Source organism: Streptopelia decaocto (genome assembly GCF_964273445.1).
Source record: "Streptopelia decaocto genome assembly, chromosome: 14".
NCBI lineage: Eukaryota > Metazoa > Chordata > Aves > Columbiformes > Columbidae > Streptopelia > Streptopelia decaocto.
In genome coordinates, this window is record NC_138669.1 from 7,169,408 (window position 1) to 7,190,502 (window position 21,095).

General features: G+C 51.2%; 1 protein-coding gene across 1 annotated transcript; it reads left to right on the top strand.

The window, feature by feature from the left end:
* Positions 1–6,447: 6,447 nt before the first annotated feature.
* EEF1A2 (eukaryotic translation elongation factor 1 alpha 2) lies at positions 6,448–20,374 on the top strand. The gene is made up of 8 exons (XM_082065110.1): positions 6,448–6,601; positions 7,921–8,133; positions 11,789–11,968; positions 13,023–13,319; positions 17,159–17,309; positions 18,667–18,923; positions 19,010–19,244; positions 19,957–20,374. Exons 2-8 carry the CDS (start codon positions 7,990–7,992, stop codon positions 20,082–20,084), a joined length of 1,392 nt encoding a protein of 463 aa, XP_081921236.1. The 5' UTR covers positions 6,448–6,601; positions 7,921–7,989; the 3' UTR covers positions 20,085–20,374.
* The last annotated feature ends 721 nt before the right edge of the window (positions 20,375–21,095 follow it).

Genomic DNA, 21,095 nt, shown 5'->3' on the forward strand with positions numbered 1-21,095 from the left:
GCCCCCCGGCCTTATATAGCTCCTCGGGCCACGCCCCCGTGGGGGTGCGCCACCAATCGGGATGGGGAGCGCGTCCCGGGGCACGTCCCTTTCCTGCGAGGGGTGGGGCCTGCGCAGGAGCGTGTGCGCAGCGCCGGGGGCTGGGGCCGCGCTGGGCTTCGGTTGCGCCACGACGAAAAGGTTTCATATAGCAGTCGAATAACACTGGAAATTCGGAGCGAGGAGATTCAAAAGAACTCAAGTGATACGGCCTGATGCCAGCTCTAAAATTCGAATGAAAATGAATCAAAACATAAATATGGACTTGAAGGGATTCCGAGCTGGCTGGGCTGGAAAAATATTTTAGAGGAAAGAACCTGCAGCAAGGTCTGAGTACAACCCACACCAGTATACAACTCCTCTGTGTTTGTATACCGGTATAATTCTGTAGAGGTGCTGGTCTAAACCACCGGTACCGCAGGGTCCGAGTCCTGGAGAACAGAGGCAATGCTGTATCTATGTAAAATTAAAACAGAAACCTTACAGAAAATCGCTTTCTGCATGGAATGGAAATGTGGTTGAGAACACAGAAGTGAATCCAGTTTTGTGAGAGCAGCACTCTCAAGTAGCACAAGAGCTCTGCGTTATCTCCACAAAGGCGGTTTGATATTTGCAATAGCTAAAGTGTTATTAATTTATTGTCTCTCCAGAGCTCAGTAATCTTTCAAAGCAGAGTGCTCCAGCCCGGCACGCTGAGGGTTTGCAATAAAATCTCACAGTTTGGTGCAGCTGTGGGAAGTGGGGATTTTGGGAGGTGATGCTCTGAGCCATTTTAGGATTCTGAGACAGGGGGGAGCCCATTGTAGCACAAGCTCTTCAGGTGATGGGACTCATTTCTCCTGTGTTCTAGGTGTGTTCTAGGGCACAGGCTTGGAAGATTTTTCTGGCCTAGAAGTGAAAGACAGAAAGGCTAAAAATTGTGTGCTTCAGATCTGAAAAATTACTTTTGTTTTAGTGAAGCTGCTGTAATTTCTCAGGTTCCTCCTCAATTCCTTCCTGAGAGGTGATTCCCTGCACCCCAAGTCTCTTTAATGATCTACAGAGCAGTAAGAGTAAATTGATATAGAGTATACTTTATAATGGAATATATTCTTCCCAACTGGTACAGGATGGCTTTGTACCCTACAGAGCCTGAGTGGGCTAATTGCTTTAATTAAGGATAGAGATGAACAAACACTTCCCAGTCCCTTTGTGCAATGACACCACTTACACCCACGTTTTGGGGCTGCTTTTTAAAGAAGCAGCTCATTAAGCAGATCACACCAGGAGCATGATGTTGCACCTATAGTGACAGGGGTTGAATGGGTGGAGATCAGTCTCTGTGTGCAGATGAATTCCAGCCTCCAGCAAAATGTGTCTTGCTCTGCTCTTCATCCCAAAGCCACATCAATTTCTCCTGAGCGAGGCAGCGGGAGCAGTGCTGGTGGGACAGAGCAGCCAGGGGGGATAGGTGGAGCATCCATCTAGTTTCCCAGGATAAAGCCCATCCTGAGTGTATTGAGGAGAAGATAAATTTTGTTTGTATTGATCAAGAACCAGTAGTTTTGAAAGCAAGCAGATTACAAGATTTTGATAGATTTTCTCTTTGATTTTCCTCTAATTAGAGCCTCTGAGTTAACTGCAACTCTCCTTGCAGTTTGCTTTTGAGCAAGGTTCCTGTGTTTTCCTTTTTTTTTTCTTTAAATCTGTCTCTCTGGGCTCCAAGTTACAGATGGAAACTGGCTTTTGTTATCTGCTGATTAGGTGTGTCATTGGGAAATCACCTTTCATGTCACATTTTGTGCTTGGCAGAAAATCTGGAAGCCAGCAAAGGCTGCAGAGCTGCAGGAGCTGCTGCGTCTGGATTCCATCAGCACTCACGGGACATCACAGATGGGACACCCCAGTGCCCAACGAGGCTCAATGCTGCTGCCAGATTTCCTCTGGGGATGTGACTTCTTGGTGGCTTCAGGAATTTGGTGAGGAAGTCGCCACGCAGCCCCTTCCCTACCACCCTTCACCCAAGCGAGACGGCAGCGCTCACTCCAGGCACAGCAGAGATACAAACCTGAGCTCCGTATAGTGCCAGAGCGCCCGATCCTGCACCACTGAGGGTTTTGCTTAATTCTCCCTCTCTCGGGGACATCTCTCAGTGAAGGGAGCAGACACGACCTGTGCTCACGCTCTGCCCTCCTGCTCCTCCTGGGCTGTGTTTTCCCTGCTGTGTTGCTTGGTGCTGGGTTTGGGACTTGGGCAGCGTCCGTCCGGTGCAGGCAGCTGCTGCCACCTACGGATAAAAAAATATCCAAAATGTTCACCCCAGATACCACGTTAGGATCATCCTGTCTCTGCTTGGAGCCTTTGCTGCCACACTGGGGTCAGAGCAAGAGCAACCGTGAAAGCAAACTCATGTCGTGGCCTGACGTAGGTGACTTGGGCATGTTTAAATTAGAAAAGGGGATGTCCTGGAATGCAATAAGTGACTTTCCTTAAGTACGATATGTGAGCAGTGCATTTTACCTGTTGGCTAGAAATTGTGCTCTGCCTTTCTGGAATATATGCAGCAAAGCGACCCAAGTGCCACCAAGGCAGGAGAATGAACCGAAGTGAGATCAGTGCGGTGACGGGAGCAGCTCTGCTGTCCTCACCTGCAGCCTGTGCCAAGGGGTGCAGGCATCCGGGGCATGCTGCTGTCCCATCGGGGTGACACCAGACACCGTCCCCAGCTGGCTGGGTGGCCAGAGGGCTTGGGCATTTTGTTATCACCTCCCAAGTTTATTTTTAAGCCTCTGGCTCCAATTTAAAGGTATCAGCAGCATGCGCTGAGTGCAGGGCCTCAAAATACTCCCCTCCTCGTCCTCCTCCTTCGCCTGCCTTTCTGTCCCATCATTTCTGTCTTCGTCTCCCCTCTCCAGGTCTGCATGGGCTGAAAAACCTTCTCACATTCACCATTTCATGAAATCTTCTCCTGTTGGGTGCCTTGGGCAGGAGCTGCTGCCAGGCAAACACACAGAGAGAGGAACGTGTCAGCACAGGGCCTGGACAGGTTGACCTCAAAGCCAACCCCCTGTAAATGTGCTCTAGAAACCTTTGGGAGATGCAGTGGGGAAACCCATCCCATCTTAACCCCAGTTAAACAGGCTTAACTGGAATGGGAATGCCTGTTTATGTGCACCGGTGTTGGCACTTAGACTTGCCGCGGGATGCATGTTGTACAGATGAGGATGACCAGTGTCTGGGTGTTTTGAGCTTGTCCACTTCCAGCAGACAGTAAATGCTGAAACATATGGGTGCAAATCCTCCAAAACTGGTGTGGAGGCAGCTGAAAGCCCAACCATGGGAAGAAGGAACCCTAAGAGTGTTCACCCCTTCTATAAAGCTGCTCTTTGGAGAACACCCGCTGCCCAGCACACTCTGATCTGCTTTTCCATTGGCTGTTGCATGAGGCCAGCGCAAGGCCCTGCCTTTCTGCTTTTCAGCGAAAATAACTCTATTGCTTTGCAAGGGAAAAAGGAAGAAAATAGCAATTTATAGCTAGATTTTTCCCTGGCAGGGCTTCTGGGGTGACACCAGGGCAGGCATCCCCCATGGCTGCTGTCTGCTCTGCCCAAACCGCCGCCTCCAAAGGAGTGTTTTATAGAGACAAAAACACAAGCGCTCAGTTCGCTGAACACGTTACTCACAGGAAGAAACACCCTCAGTGTGAAGGCAAATCCAGGCAGGCAGCCCGGGGTGTTCGCATCCCAGATACATACAAATTACCGGCGCTGCAGATTATTCGCTCTCCCAGTCACACTGTGCAGAACCTCTTTGGAAAAAAAAGAAAAAAAATCTCAGTTATTATGTCTGGGCAAATGGGAATTTTGACACAGTTTAAAGCATCAGGTCCTAATCTGGGGGCTGGATGGAGTGGAGGTGATGATGAAAGGGGTGGGAGGTACCCGCCTTGCATGTATGCAGCCTGCGCAGCCCTTCAGGGGGGTTCTATTTTCTTAAGTGACCCCAAATCATTTGGTGATTTTTTTGGGGGGGAAGGAATCGAGCTGAAATAGGATGTGCAGGAATTGTTTCAGCTGGGACCTGAATCTGAAGCCAGATGGATGGAGACAAAGCGCTAAACTTCAGCTGCCCTCAAATTTTGCCCACTCATGTCTCTTAATTCACGTAGCTGAACATTTGAAGACAAATTGCCATGTTTTCCAAGAAAACGGTTCCACTTGAGCATGATAATTGAACTTGATGGTCCACAGGGACCTCATGTATTTGATGAAACCCTTTTCTCCGGGCTGCGACCTGGGCGCACAGCTGTGACTTTAAGCTTCTCAGAGGCCGGGCATAAGGTGGCTTAACCGAGCCAGGATTAGCCAGGTCTGACAGCCCCCTCTCCTCCTATGTCCCGACCTATTTATAGTCTGATGTGCCATCAGGCTCAGTTTCATTCTAGAAGTAAAGCCCAGTGCACTGCCTGTTTCTCTTTTCCCTGCCTGGGAAATGGGGTGAAAATCCCAGTTCTCTATACTGGAGAAGGAATGGAGAGAGGAGAGGTCCGAGCAGCTGAGGGACGCGGGATTTACTCCATCTCCACAAAAGCTGAAGTATCCATCAGCAAACACAGCCTCTGCCCCGCAGCCCTTGCATTAAAAAAAGGGGTTTATTTCTTGGCAAAACCACTAAAACATGGGTGTGAAGAATGAGGGGTTTATATGCCCATCTCTCCTCTGTGTTATCACCCTTGATGTCCATCCCTGGCACATCCAGACCCACTGGGTCAATCCCTTTAACTGCTGTCTTGGATTCTTCCTCTTGGAAGTTTCTTTTATTTTTTCTGGCACTTGGTGAATTTTATGTTGTGCAAGAAATGCTACATAAAAGATACCTTTCCTATCATATTTCTAAGAAAATACCAGTGAACTATAACATTTAGAAAAAGAGTAAAATCTCCCTTTAAACATTAGTGGAAGGTTAGTAATATCTTCATCTGCATGATAAGTTTGTAACTCTTAGACTATGAAGGTAAAAGTACCCAATTTAGCTGTTAAATTCACTGGAAGGATGGTCTGAGCCATAAAATTGGCCTGGGCTATTACCTAGCTTAATTCAAAATTAGCTCACTTTTGACCTATATTGGGCTTCAGGACACAGAAAATTTTGCATTAGCCTTGTAATTGCACAGCTGACACAGGTATAAATATTCTCACCACTACATGTTACTTTTTTAAGCAAAGAAACATTCATGGTCTTACCAAAGGAGATTACTTATGGTTTCCTTGTCCTCCTAGGACCTGAACCCCATCTCCTGTTAAATGAAATTATGATAATAAACCACAGATACTTGAGCAAGCAATACACATGTTGCAGGTGCAGAAACCTGTTTTTCTCCCTATGTCCCTCACTTTGCCCTTTGTTCCTGGGCTAAAGCATTTCCACCAAGGCAGAAATGTGGGCTTGCCCCATGTGTGCCTTGCAGGGACCCCGCTTGTCCCCATGTGTGGGACACAAAAGCCCTTCTGCACCACTGGCCCCACTTGGTGGCCCTGGGCCCCTGTCCCATGCCAGCCCTGTCCCTTCACCCACAGGCTGCCAAGAAGGACAGTTGGGGCTCCAAGCCCCACTTGACCTCCATCTCTCTCACTTCCCCTGGACCAGGATATCCAGAATTTCTCCTCAATTCCAAAAAGCCCTTCCTTCCATCTTCCTCTATAATTCCTTCCTCCTACCATCTCTCTGTGTCCAATCTCTCCATCTCCCCCATCCCTCCATCTTCACCTCATGCCTTCATCTTCCATCCCTACATCTTTCTTGTCTCTCCTATCTCTCCTTCTCTCAAGGAACAAGTGATAGGACGAGAGGAAATGGCCTCAAGTTGCACCAGGGGAGGTTGAGGTTGGACGTTGGGAACAATTTCTTCCTGGAAAGGGCTGTCAGGCATTGGAACAGGCTGCCCAGGGCAGTGGTGGAGTCACCATCCCTGAAGGGGTTGAACAGACACGGAGATGAGATTCTCAGGGACATGGGTTAGTGACAGTGTCGGGTTAATGTTTGAACTTGACGATCTTGAGTGTCTCTTCCAACCAAAATGATTCTATGATTCCACCTTTTATCTTTCCACCTTCCTCCCAACCCTCTGTCTTCTATCTTACTGTCTCCCTCTGACCTCTGCCATCCATCCACCCATCTTGCCATCCCCCCACCTCCTACCCCTCCACCTCTCCCCCACCCCTCCATCTCTCCCCCACCCCTCCATTTCTCCCATCCCTCCATTTCTCCCATTCCTCCATCTTCCTGCCATCCCTTTATCTCCCATCCTTCCCCATCCCTCCATCTCCCACCCTTCCATTTCTCCCATCCCTCCACCTTCCCTCCCTCCCAGCTCCGTCTCCCTCCTCCCCCCGCTTCTTCTCCCTCCTCCCTCCTCCTCCTCCTCCCCCCGGCGCGCCTCCTCCTCCCCCGCCCGGTACCGCATTGCCGTAGTGCGGGGGGGTCGCTGCATTGCGCTGTCGCCGTCAATAGGTGGGCCCCTCCCGGGGAGATAAAGCCGCCGGAGCCCAAGCTGGCAGCCTCTGCCGCCCCGACCGCCGCTCCGGTAAGAGCTCCAGGACCCCTCCGGGCGGGATGCGGGGGGGAACCGGGCTTTGGACGGGGGGAAACGAGGGGTCCTTCCCCAGGGGGTGCGGCGAGTGGGTGAACCCCACCTTGTGCTGTATGGGGTGGGGGGTACCCCCGGGTAGGGAGGGAGAGGATGGGGCTGGGCCATTCCTTCATCCCGCAGGTGCATCTGCAGGTGGGAAAGAACCCGCTGCTTCCCCCACCCCCAGCCTTTAGCTCCTTAAAGAGAGAAAAAAATCAATAAAATAAATCCCCGTTCTCCCAGGTGCCCCTGTATCTCCCACCCTGGGTGCTGGGGGTGCCCCCCCGGGCAGAGGGACCTGCTCTTGGCGTTTGGGCATCTCAGCGGAGCTGCAAAATGGCCAAATTCATGTTCAAGGACAGAGAGGGACGAGGCAGCTGGGACTCTGCTGCCCAGGGAGGCTTTTCATGGGGATATTATTGCCCGCATGACCGGATCGCTATTAGAGCAGCAAACTCCTCCTGACCTCGTTTAGTTTTATGGGCAGATTCGCAAAATTGGATTTTATTATACGTCAAATTAAAGCTCCTAATTGTGCCGGGTTTGTGTAGCAGAACCATGGTAACGCTGGGAGATGCCAGAACAGCACCCCGGATCTATCGATTTGCGGTTTTTGCTTCCTCCCCCCCGTTTCATCCAGATTCATGGCACCAAAATATAATAAACCCCCCCACTGCAGGCTCAGCCCGCGCTGCCCAGCTCTCGGCAGCCCCGCTATTTGCAGCCCTGCTCGGGGGGAGCGGGCGAGAGCTATTTTTGTCCGTCCTGTTTTGCGGACACCATGTTGTCACCCAAACTCTATGTGGCTTGGGAGAGCAGCGTGCAGGGATGGGCACCCACAGCTCCTCCCAGGGCACCCACAAGATGGAGGAAGATGCCCTCAGTTTTGGAAAGAGCGAGAAGGTGGCAGGAGCATTCCTGAGCTGAAGAAAGGATTTTTCCGGGGAGGAAGGGCACCTTTGAGGCAGTGATGACGTAGCTCTGGGAACTGGGGGTCTCCAGGAGGGTGAGATGCTGGAAAACGTGGCATCTCGCTGCGACTTGGAGGCTGTACGTGGCAGCCAGAAATAGCCTGGCTGGTCTCCTCCGGGGGCGAGCTGGCTCCAGCCCATCTGGCAGAGCTGCCAGCCCAGGCCAGGCACCCCCAGTCGTGATGGGGCTCGTGGTCCAGCGGGAAGGTGGGGCGAGGGGAGGGGAAGCATCACTGATGGGCTGGGAGGGTGCTGTCACGGGGGCTCTTTTGACCCTCCTGCCTCTTTCCCCCCACCTCACAGCCTCCCCGAAAACGCAGCCGCGTTCCCACAGCCCTCCCCAGCACCGCCAGCCCCGCGTAGCCCACCAGCATGGGGAAGGAGAAGACGCACATCAACATCGTCGTCATCGGGCATGTGGACTCTGGGAAATCCACCACTACCGGGCACCTCATCTACAAATGCGGGGGCATTGACAAAAGGACCATTGAGAAATTTGAGAAGGAGGCTGCCGAGGTGAGGAGACCATTCCCCCGCCGTGCCCCCTGCCCCACACTCCCACCCACAGGGATGCTCCACGTTGATGCCCCACGGGCAATATTCCCCTTTTCCTGGTGCTGTCCTTCTCGTTCCTTCTCTTTCTCCCTCTGTCCCCATCTCTTTTTTTCCCCTCTGAATCTTCCCAACTCCTCTGATCTGGGATAATCGGCAGTTTGGGCACTCACCACCCTGTTCTCCGGAGCTGGGGGGCTCCCTGCCGAGGGCTTTTAATGAGAGCAGGGGCACAGTGAGGTCTGCAAGATGAGCTTAGGGTTCTGCAAGAGCCCCAAACCGTGGTGCTTCAGGGCATGAAATTCCCTCTAAATATTGGGCATGAGGAGGAAAACCTGATAATCCCTCAGTGGCTGATACAAGACTCTCTGATTTTCACTCCGAAACATCTATTTCCAGTGCCTGCTGGGGACAAGCATCAGCTGGACCACTCGTTTGATTCATTTGGTTTAAAAACCCTATTCCTTTTTTTTTTTTCTGAAGCATATGGTCTGGCGTGGAGCTTGATTGGTAGCCTTTAATACAGAAAAGCTGGCATGAAACATGAACATTTAAGTTAAAATCTTTTGTTTAACGCTTATAATGATGGCATTTGGAGCAATTTAATAGTGCACGCATTTAGCAGGCTGTCCCTCACCACCAAATACCTATAATGTGGCAAATACAGAGATTAAAGAGGATAAATAGTCTTAGGGAGAAAAATGTGAACTGGAAGCTCTCAGAAATTAACGATGGTAAATTCTAGAGAGGTGGGTGAGCCAGGAAAAGCCTGACTGTGTTATTGATAGGGCAGATCTGCTCTCAGAAGATGGCTTGTCGTCATCGTTACAGGAATCGTTAATGCAGATATCCCTCTATTTATTTATTTATTTATTTTCCCCCCTGGACAACATCCCACATTTCAATGCAAAATAAAAGGGTTTATAGCGCTGCCACTCTCAATTAGACATTTTGCTGTCTGTCTGTCTTAACCCTTTGAATATGCCAATAGCATCCAAGCTAAACCACCCATTTTCCTGCCTCACTGTCAGCCCTTTTTTTGCAGCCCTTACACGAAGGGCTCTTTCCCTTGTATAAAACGATCTCTTTCCCCCCTGCTTTAAAATGATCGCTGATATCCCTGCGTGTATTTCCCCAATTTACCTACAGATCGGAGATGGTGTGATTAGGTTATTGTAGATGTGATTGCGGCTGTTTTAATTGAACAGACACTTTCACTGACTTGCCGGAATACTCGGGGACTGGGAGCTGCTATTAATAGCCTATTGACTGAGCTTCCAGACTCCATTTTCTGGTGCAGGGCTGGGGAAGGCTTTTCTTCCATTAGGTGGCATTCGCAGGAAATGGAGGCCTGTGTGCACCCAAAAAACAACAAAAAAAAACCCCCAAACAAACACCAGGGTCTGATATTTTATTTTTAAGAGAAAAGGGTAAGGATTTTTTTTTTTTTAATTATATATATATTTTTTTTTTACTTGAGGGCAAAGGTAACAGTATCTCCTAAAGAAGAGTTGTTCTATTTAAAAAAAAATACCGTTGTTTGTGGTCTCCAAATAGAAAACTGTCCCTCCGCTGGGGTTTGATGAAGGAAAATCAGGCTGTTCCTGGCACTGAACAGGGAAGGTATTGTGCAAAGCTCGATAATACCCTGTTTTTTTCAACAACAGCTCTGGGTAACTGAATACACCCTGTGAAAGGAGGGAAACTGTTTGCTAAATAAAGGATCTCATTTGTCTTCAAACTACGTATGTTGGGGGGGTTTCCACACAAAATGACTGTTTTTTGTGTGTGTGGGGATGCGGGTGTCCGTGATAAGGTGCTGATTCCCACTCAGCCCTCGCAGGAGATCCAGGGTCTGCTCTGTGCCTCAGTTTCTCCATCCAAAAATGAAGGAACAGGCTGCTGAGTGAAAAGCTGTGGTATTTGCTGATTGACTCCTGCCTGAGAATTACCCATTACTAATGCCTTGCCCAAAATGCACCGTTCCTTGGTGTATCTCCGCCAGCTCCAGCAAATGATGCCCCGCCCTTGTCCCCCATTTCCATGATGGAAAGGGTTAAGCTCCCAGCTCTTTGCCTCCTCATTAAGCCCGATGCCAGGAGGATGCTCAGCAGCAGAGATTTGATTCTGGATTTTTACACCCCCCCACTGCCCTTCCTACAGGTGCAAGAGCTCCCGGCTGCCCCATGGGGATGGAGCATCACCCCTGAGACTGGGTGTCCCCTCCCAGGAGTGGGGAGCAGCCCCTGACTTTGGGATTTTGCCTGTAATCCTTCAGAGCAAGCTGCAAAGTCATCGCAGCCCTCAGTGGTTACGTAAATGGGCCGACACTGTTAATTCCTTGATCTGGAGCAAGGCGAGCCCGGGGCAGAGCAGCCCTGGGGCAGGACAGGTTCAGATGTGATGCTGCCTTCGCCTTCTTGGTGAGGAGCATCACTGAAGCATTGGCTGCCTGCAATCAGGCAGTGCTTCCCTCTGGAGAAGTGATTTATAATGGGCCATAATGAATTTTATGCATTGATGCTCCAAAAGAAGCTGTGGTTGCAGAGAACACGAGGATGGATGGGAGTGAGATATCGCAGCTATGTCCTTACACAGCAGTTAGAGCCCATTAAATCATCCACAAATGACCTGAATTCCATTTTCCATCTTAAAAAATGCCCCTTGCATCTGAGGCCAAGAGCTGATGATCAATGCACATTAACCCTTTGCTTTGACTGATCAATGGACACAGCATGGTCACCAAGGGGTGGTCTTCTCCTGCCACGTCTGCACGTTGGCAGGATCCCAGCCCAGACTGGGCTCACCACCACCATACTGGGGGATGAAATCCAGCTGCCCCAGTGCCAGGACATCAAAGGACACTGACCCAAAGGAGACAGGGGTTCACAAGTGGCATCACACTTTTACCAAGGAGTGTGCTTTATCACAGGACAGATTTACTGTAGCTGATGTCACCCAGAACGGTTTTGTGCATTATGATGTTGGCTGAGATTTTGGCCATTTGGCAACAACAGTTGGTCTGGCTGCGGCTCACAGGAGCTTTTTGTGTGAATTCACACACTCTGTGGCAAAAATCAATCACATTTCTATTCTGCTCTTAGCAACCATCTCGCATTTCATTTTCTTTTAACCCATCTCCTCCTACACCCCTGTCACTTGTGGGGTCACTCATGCAGCAATGACCTTTCCCACTAACCAGCTGTCTCACCGATTTGGTTAATAGGTTAAAATGCAACACTAAGAAGCTTTCCACCATCAATGTAGAGTTCTGTAGCACCGTGATTTCCCAGCACCCGTGCAGGACCATGGCGTTTCATGGAGTAGACCTCATGGGTCACTGGCTCCAGCTCCTGCCCATCCAGTCCCACTCACAAATTCATTTCATGGCTCTTCTTCCAGCTTCTCCACCATCCAACTGAGGAATGTGTTGAGAACAATATCTCCCTTCATCTATATTTATCAGTAAATAGATAATTGCTGTTGGATTTAGAGAATTTTGCCTTCACTGTTTGCAATGTGACCCTAGGTGAGCTTGGATGTTCCCTGGAGAGTGGGTTGCCAGCGCCAGTGCCATGGGCTTGGATTTCTCACCAGTTCTTTCCTTTGTGTTGGTCAGATGGGGAAGGGATCCTTCAAATACGCCTGGGTGCTGGACAAGCTGAAGGCCGAGCGTGAGCGTGGCATCACCATTGACATTTCGCTGTGGAAGTTCGAGACCACCAAGTACTACATCACCATCATTGACGCACCTGGCCACAGGGACTTCATCAAGAACATGATCACTGGGACCTCCCAGGTGAGGAATGATGGCAGGGGCTGCAGGAGGTGGGAGGCTGAGACTTCCCAGTGAGCCCAGGGTCATGTAGGTGCTGTTGGAGTCCTTTTGGAGGTGGGTGGCTGAGACAGAAGACATCAAGTGGCTTTAAGCAGGGTCAGTGCAAGAGGCTGGATAGCACCAGGGGACCCAGCACACCATGGTCCTGCATCTCCCTGGGCATCTGGGAGAAAGGGCCTCCTTGTCACATAGAGGTGATTTCTCCACCCCATTCTCCCTACTTGGAGGAGGTGGGGATGAATCTGGCCTCTCTGGGAGGTGGATGCTATGACCTACAGGCCTTTGTATGAGGGTGTCTCCCATATAATTTTATCCTCAACCAGCTGAGGTATACAAGAAACTTCCAACAATCCCTTAGACTCCATGGGTGTCCTTCCCTTTTCTCAAACCAGCTCTCTTTGTCCAATAAACCACATCACATTGCATACTCCATGGTCTACCCTTCTAGGGTAGGGCAGTTTCCCCTCACAACTCTACAGGACATTCCTGCATCACCCTGTGGTTGATGGGTGCTGGATGAGACTCTCTGCGTGCCCAGCGAGATTCATGTTGTGATGCCAGCTGGGCTGCACATGGCTTTCCATCAAACCTGTGCAGCTTCTGCTGGGGGCTCTGAGTACAGAAGTGAACCAAGGAACACAGTTTGCATGTCTGGAGCCTCCCACCCAGGGTGGTTATTTGCAAGACTGCAATAGGGTTTTAGATAAGGCCTTGGCTGTGCAGCCCTGGATGATCAAGGTGAGGTCCTAGTTAGAGTCATGCTACGTGGAGGGACCTATCCTGGTTTCCAACCTGCGTCGCAGAACCTTTGCACAGCTGGCAAGTTTGAAATAACAGAGTTAGATGAGTTTTGAGGTAGATCAGCAGGGCTAAGGGTAGCAGCTGGCAGGAAATCTATTCAAGACAGGCTTATTCGGAGTAGTGTTCATCTGGGACTGACTCAAAGTTCCCAGGGGTGTCACCAGGAGCAGAGCTCTCTGGGGACAGCAGCAGTTCATTACCTCTCTCCTCCCAGGCTGACTGTGCCGTCCTGATCGTTGCTGCTGGCGTCGGTGAATTTGAAGCCGGCATCTCCAAGAACGGGCAGACCCGTGAGCACGCCCTGCTGGCTTACACCCTGGGGGTCAAGCAGCTCATCGTGGGCATAAACAAGATGGATTCCACAGAGCCCCCCTACAGTGAGAAACGCTACGATGAGATCGTCAAGGAGGTCAGCGCCTACATCAAGAAGATCGGCTACAACCCAGCCACAGTTCCCTTCGTGCCCATCTCAGGCTGGCACGGGGACAACATGCTGGAGCCCTCTCCCAATGTAAGTGTGTGTTGTGTTAGACTTTTCCCCACATCTTGATTATTCCCATCCAAGCTGAAGCTGATCTCCATGCTCTGAAGGCCATGGGCACATTTCATGCACCCGTCGTGTGTAATGGCCCGTGTTGCCAGCATCGATGTGTTTGTCACATAGCTCTGATTGTGCCCAGCCAGGATGAATGGGCCACTGTTTGTGGGCATGCTGGTTGCTGTACTGTGGCCAGACACCCCAGCAGCTAAGCACAAGCATCTCCAGATGATCTGCATGGCTTTGCTTCTGGGATGTGATTTCAAGGTTTCACATCGTCAGTCCCATGGTGACATTAGAGCCACTCGCAGCAATCGTCACTCTCAGCAGGATGTAATGTGTGGTTTTAGGGCATTGTTTTCTGAGGGAAATAGCACAATCTGGTTACAGTCTTGGATTGATTCCCACCGTGCAGCTGGGCTCCTGTGTGTTGGGTATCAGGCCCTCTTCCCCATCGGTGCTGTATGCTGCTGTGGTGGCGACACGTCCAGCTCCACTGCTGGGACCTCACTTCTTAAGGTAGCCTTTTTTTGAGGAGGTACCAGGTTTCCCATGCCAAAACCGTGGTTTCCTAGAACATTCGTTTGGGGCTGCTTCTTGTCCAGTTGATTTTTACAATGCCTCTTGGTGTTGGGGATGGTGGAGATACAGAGGAAGGATGCTCTGAGTGAGTCCTTGCCATTATTTCATATGACAGCAGGGGAGAAAGAAAAGCTTGAGGAAGGACAAGGACTTCTTGGCGGACAAGCTGCCAATAACAGTTATGGGAAATTTGATTTTTAAGGGTGGTTTAGGACTTCACCTGTGGATTACAGGTCAGGGATCTATGATGAGGGAGGCAACATGTGAGTACAGCAGCAATCGAGGGAGTTCAGGGATCACAAGCCTGAGCTTGAGGAGCACTGCAGTGCATGAAACGCAGCTCACAGCTTTGTACGGGAAAGGGGCTGTCTTGGAAGGAAGGAATTTTTGGGGTGCATGGGAGATTCCTGTCCCCTGCAGAACAGACCTGGGGTAAAGGTCAACTGCGGCCAAGCCAAACCCAACCGCATGGTTCCTGGGGGCCTCAGATCAGACAGACTCCAAATGTCAGCAGCTGCTGGGCTGGGAAGATGATCCCGAACAATTCTCCTATTAATAGGTTGTGGAGGGGAGGCACTGATCAGGATGGGGTTTGCTGGCCCCCTTCCTCTGGATGGGTCTCAGAGAATGTTTTCAATGCGATGGGCTGCCCGAGAGAAGGCAGGAGCCGAAATAACTCACTGCTCTGCTGTAAGGAGGCAGCTGCCTCCAGGGTGGGTCCCCAGGAGCTGCCTGAGGTGGGGAACTGGGAAGAAAACCTGGCCAGCGGTCTGGATCAGCATGAGCTTTGCTGGAGAGGGTGCAGGGTCCTCCCCATGCTGTGGTCCCCAGGAGGTTGCCATCCTGCCTTTGCCAGGACACCGGCTTGGGACAGGCTTCTCTTTCCCGTCTTGCACCCTATCTAGGAAAGCTGGAGCAGCAAGCTAGTGTAGATATCTCTCCTCTCATTCCTCACCTGAAAAAGCTCTGATTTTTTTCACTCGCAGTTTCTGGCAGCATTTCACTGAAGCACAAGGCAGTCAAGTGACTTGTCTGTCTGTCAAGGGACTTATCAGAAAGTGGGGATTAGAGCCATGACGTCCCAGCAGCTCCTGTCACCTCTGGGCAAGGGAGGTGAGATGGGATGTTGGGCTGGAGCCAGCTCTGCATGGAAAACTCCAGCCTATGTCCCTGTTCTATAGCAGCCCGAGGCCAAGTGCAAAAAATTATGGCTGAACTATGCTTGCATCAAAATTTGACATTTGAGAGGTTTTTGGCAAATGGGCTTTTACATGAAGTCAGTTTTCTGTTGCTGCAGCTGGCAGAATTGGGCCACTCAATGTGTTTTGGGAGATTTTTCACTCCGTGCGATGCAGCAACGCAAACACGCCCGTTCTGTGGTGCAACGGGACGTGGTGGCCCAGGGCTGCAGCCTCAGTGTTGGGGGGTGTGGGGTGGGTGTGTTGGGATGCTCAGGGACTGAGTAAAATCAGAGAAAAGCGACTCGTCTGTAACATACACATGGGGTGCAAAAGCATTGGAGCTCAGTTGTTATTTAGGGGGGCTTGAGCCTGCAGTTTAGCCTGTCTGGCTGCAGGCTTTGGTTGGATCCTGCTTTTGCCATAGGAGTGATGGAAGAGAAATTGCTCTTTGGGAAACAGATTTGGGGAATACATAAGAGGTGTTTTACTTGGGTGGCCTTAGGAGGCAGCAAGACCCATGGTTTGTGGATGCTTCTCAGCCTGGGGGCACACTGAGGTTTCACAGAGTGGATTTGCTCCCAAAAGGTGTCAAAGTGCATCTTTATCTGATTCCTGGGATGTCAGAAGTTTTCTGGATAAAGCATCAAAAGGAAAAAGGACAGCTCTGAGTGCCAGGTGGCACAGGGCAGAGGTTGCCATGTCTCCAGTCCCCAAACTGTACAAGGGCAGAGGGATGGGAGCTGTGGGGACATGAAGGTCTGAGTCACCGTGTGCATCACATATGGCTCCATCACTGACTGGATGGATTTATCATTTCGATGAGCTGTTAGCCTGGTGCTGGCACTGGCTGCGTGATCTGGAAGGATCCCTCCGCAAAAGTGTCCCCAGGCTTCTCCTGCCACTGTCACCAAGGAGGGCAGTTGGTGTCAGACATGACCCTCCAAGGGATGCTGATGGGGATGTGTTCGATGCAGGCTGAATTCCACAGATGGACCCAGCTCTTCCCACCTCCTTCCCAAAAGTGGAACAGACTGTGGTATGGGAAACCAGCCTTGGCACAGCCATGTCCTCCAGGGATGGTGTGAAACTGGGGACACTTTGGGGGTCCTGTTTCACCCCCAGCCCCATGCCCGATGCACCGTGCCTCTGGTGTTGGAATCTAGGGGAAAAGCCACATCCATAGTGTGTGCGATGGAGCTGGGGCATTTTACAGATGAGTGGGAAAATATTGTTTAAACCTCTCCGTGTGAAAGGGGAATGATCTTGCAGACTCTGATCTCTGTTGTATCAGGGTTGTTTCAAATCCAGGACTGAATTTTTCTCGTTAGCAAGCCCTACAGCTTCCAGATGTGCAGCATCACCCTGAGAAAGCACTGTGATTCCTTGCATCAAACCCTGGCCTCTGCTGAGCACATTTCCCTACCTCTCTGCCTCTTTTCTCACCAATTTTAGCTTCAAGGGGGCAGGAGCAGAGAGCATCTGTGAAAAATGATCCTGCCCCTCGGCAGCCCTAGTGCAAGCGCCAGGTTTCCACCATCCTCCCAAGCCAGGGTTTAAAAACCAAGCACTGGAGGGGTGATACCAGGAGGGAGCAGGGAGAAGGTTCTGGCTGGGGCTCACCTTGAAGAAGCTCAGTTCCCAGGAGTGAAGGTTGGGTGCTTTGTAGCTGGGACTTAGCTGGAGACCTTGTGGTTCCTGTGCTGGAGAAACCTTTGCTGGAGGGCAAGATCCCGGCAGCTGGTGCAGCACCCGTGGGTTGGTGTTGGAAATGGGGGCTGTGAGTTTGCTGGTTTTAGCCACTTCCATTCTTTTTCTCCTGTTAATGAATGTTTTCCATGTTTCTAGGACAGAGGGGGGAGATTGAGCAAGGGGGTGCAGATAAGCATGCAGGGATGGTGAAGTAGAAAGAGCTCCTCATTCCTGAGGTAAAGCCAAGACATGGCTGGACCAACTCCATGAAGATTGTCATGGTGGGACATCTCTGGGGGATCACCTCAGGATGCTGAGGTCGGGCACACTCAGTGCATGCTGTTGCTGATCTCTTTCCAGATGCCTTGGTTCAAAGGCTGGAAGGTGGAGCGCAAGGAAGGCAATGCCAGCGGGGTGTCCCTCTTGGAGGCCCTGGACACCATCCTGCCCCCGACGCGCCCCACAGATAAACCCCTGCGCCTGCCCCTCCAGGACGTCTACAAGATTGGAGGTGAGCAAAACCCTTGCCACTGTCCCTCCTCCTGCTGCTTTAACCAGAGCCTTCATTCTCTGGGGATTTGGAAATGACATTTCCAGGCATTGGGGAACTGAAGGGATTGAACTGTGAAAACGTGAGATAACGCTGGAGAGAAGTGTTAGCTTCAGGGCAGAGATTCCGTTGACATACCCAAAGGTGCCTGAGGACTGCAGAGGAGCAGCAGGTTTGTGAGCTCTTCCCAAGGAACTGGTGATGCCAAAACGGCTGCGGATTTGGGTGTCCCAGAGGTCACAGCCGGCAGAGCAAGTTGGAGGCAGCAAAAACGTGGCACCGATGAGGGACAAGGCTAGCGGAAAGAGCCACCCGTGAGGCTGGCATGTGCCAGCTTGGCCACGGTCTGCCCATGCTTCCCAAATGTTGGTGTCCATCACCAGCACCTCCATCTGCGAAGCTGGGCTGCAGCACCAGCCATGTAGGGAATGTTTCGACTGGCGCATCTCCTGTCCCCTCTGTGATGGGGACACTTTTCTGAGCTATAAATACCCCTGAGCTCTCTAACCTGCTGGCAGCAGCGGGCAGCCCTGCTGACTCCCCGGCTGCCGGATCCGGCAGGTGCAGCCATTTCCAGCCCTTTTCCACGATTTCCCAAGGACACGTGTGCTGTAGACACCAGGCAGGGATTGAACATGGGTTTTGTTATAGCAGGATTTTGAATGCAGTCTTCTGTTTGCAATGGAGATGAAAGACAGCGAGCAGGTCTGTGTCCTCCCCTAGCTCAGCTGGTGGAAAGGCAGATATGGTTTTAGCATTAGGCCAGTCCTTAGAGAGCAGAGACACCGTGGGAAGCGGGGAGGCGGAGAAGCAGACAGGTCTAGCCAACCTCCCCAACCTCTTTTCGAGGTTGTTTCTCTTAATGGTTATTCACCTCACTCCAAAGGTGAGTTTTGCCAAAGTCTCCTGATGACGGGGTGTAAAACCTTCCCTTCATTTAATTAGCTACCCTCATTTGCTGGCAGAGCTGGGCCTTATCCCATGGTGCTGGTGTGTCCATCAGGGATGTGGAGCGTGTTCTACACACACTATGATGTGCCCGGTGCCCATGCAGGAGATGCCACAGCTCCTACAAAGGAAGAGCTTTCAGGGCACATGGATTGCTCAGGGCCTTCTGATTATGACGTTACTCCTGTGGGTGGACTCATGGTATTTTTTAAGACCTTAATGTTGATCTTGCAGCTAAAAACTGCTTTTTTGGGGGGGGAAAGAAGTAAGCGTGGTCTTTGGTACAAACCACTGGAGATATCTTGCTTTTGCTGCAGCCAGGTTCTGGCTACAGGTTACATTTTGCTCTGGTCTGTCCTTGTTTCCACAGGGATTGGCACAGTCCCTGTGGGCCGGGTGGAAACTGGCATCCTGCGGCCTGGCATGGTGGTCACCTTTGCACCTGTGAACATCACCACTGAGGTGAAGTCCGTGGAGATGCACCACGAGGCCCTGAGCGAGGCTCTGCCTGGGGACAACGTTGGCTTCAACGTGAAGAATGTCTCTGTCAAGGACATCCGCCGCGGGAACGTCTGCGGGGACAGCAAGTCGGACCCACCACAGGAAGCAGCGCAGTTCACATCTCAGGTGAGCAAAGCTGCTGGTGCCACTGCGCATGGTTTGTCAGCATCCTCTGGCTCCCAGCCCTGCCCTGACACCACTCTGTTCCCCAGGTGATCATCCTGAACCACCCTGGCCAGATCAGCGCTGGCTACTCGCCTGTCATCGACTGCCACACTGCACACATTGCCTGCAAGTTCGCTGAGCTGAAGGAGAAGATTGACCGACGGTCTGGCAAGAAGCTGGAGGACAACCCCAAGTCCCTGAAATCAGGCGATGCGGCCATCGTGGAGATGATCCCCGGCAAGCCGATGTGTGTGGAGAGCTTCTCCCAGTACCCACCCCTCGGTAAGGGAACGGCTCTTTTGTGGTCTCCCAAAGAGGAGCATAGAGACTCTGTAGGTGTAGAACTCACAGCAGATGTGCTGAGGCTCTCCCAGTTAAACTGGGAAGGGAGCTAAGCACCTTTTGTTGCTCCCAAACATGTTGAGGTTGCAAAATCTGGCTCATGAACTGTGTCAGGGCTGGTGGGGTGGGACAGGTTCTCTGCTGAGTTGGGTGGCTGTTCCCAAAGGCAGGGCTGGATTTTCCCTCTGGGATCAAGAAGATCTTTCTTTCCAGGTTACTAAATCCTGATAGTTTCTGGATGCAGAAACATTTCTCAGCATCCCCATCTCTGCCCTGAAACAGAGCTGATCAGGAGAAGAAGGAAGTTTGCTCAGTGGAGGTCACCTTGTAAAGCAGGGAAGTGCCGTGCTTTCCATGGATGGTGTTGCACGTCTGGAAGCTTTAGCAACACAAGGAGCTTGCAGAGCAGATGTGATTTAAGCTTAACAAATAGTCATTTAAACAGAGGAGCATCAGGGCTAGCTTGGCAGCCAGAGCAAGGGTTGAAGGCTCAGGGCTCATTCCTGCAGGAACCTGTTCCAAGGGCAGGGGTGACAAATGGCACCATGAGAGGTGGGTGTAGATCCCACCATCACCCACCCAGAAGATCTCAGCCTTAGCGGGGACCAAGTGGCCACGTTTCGCTCATGTCCCCCCTCTCTCCACCCCTCAGGCCGCTTCGCTGTCCGTGACATGAGGCAGACCGTGGCCGTGGGTGTCATCAAGAATGTGGAGAAGAAAAGCGGTGGGGCTGGTAAAGTCACCAAGTCTGCCCAGAAGGCCCAGAAGGCTGGCAAATGAATCGTGGACTCCCAGTGCATCGCGCAGAAACCATCCCTGACACCAGGACGCTGCCACCGTCTCCCCCGGGCGCATGTGTGCACATCAGCTTGTAAGAGTTTATATGTCAACGACTGGATGCTCACCATTAAGGTCCAGTGGAAATTCTTTAAAAGGAAAAGCATGTTCCAGCGTTTGTGAGGCTTCATGTTAATTTTACCAATAAAACTGGTACAACATCCACAGTGGAAAAAAAAAATAACAAACAAACAAAATACCCCAAAAAACAAACTAAACCAACCAACCCAAAAGGTGCGGAGCTTTGTGTGTGTGTCTGTCATTGAGAAGGGCTGGTTTTGGTGGGCTTCCTGTAGTTCCACTTAGAGCAGATGGTGGAGACAGGCACAGACGAGGCTGGGATGGAAATTTGGAGGCTTTGGAGGAATGAGGAGAGTTTGGCATCTGTATTCAGGGTGTCACTCAGTGCCCAGCTCTTGCCTCTTGACTGATGCAGATGTCCAGTCTGATTCCCCCAGCCAGGGGCTGCTCTTACAGCAGCCTGGGTTTTGATACTGTCCTTAACCTGCTCAACCTTCTAATATCAACTATCAGGGCCGTTAATATATTCTTTTTCCATGCAACATAAGATTAAGTTAAATCTCTAAATTTATGCCATTTGAAGAGAGAAAATAGCATTCCCCATGCCTCCTGCAAGGGCTGGCAGCATTGCTTGTATTCTTTACATCATTTTGGGAGAAGCATCCAAAGCTGCCTTCTTTCTTCACCTTGCTTTGCCTCACATGTGGTGGGTCCCCGAACCCTTTACAAGCAACATGACAGGAACATTTCTCCCCAACTGAAGTCATGTGCTGGAGCCCAGACATGACTCAGTACTCCTAAGAAGCCCCCAAACTCATGGTCTTCACCCAGGACGGTGTCTTGGCTCACCTTGCAGCCTGGGGCAAGGTCTGTACCTCTCCCCACCCCACCCAGCATCAGCTGCCCCAATCCAGAGGGTTTTGAGTGTTTAAG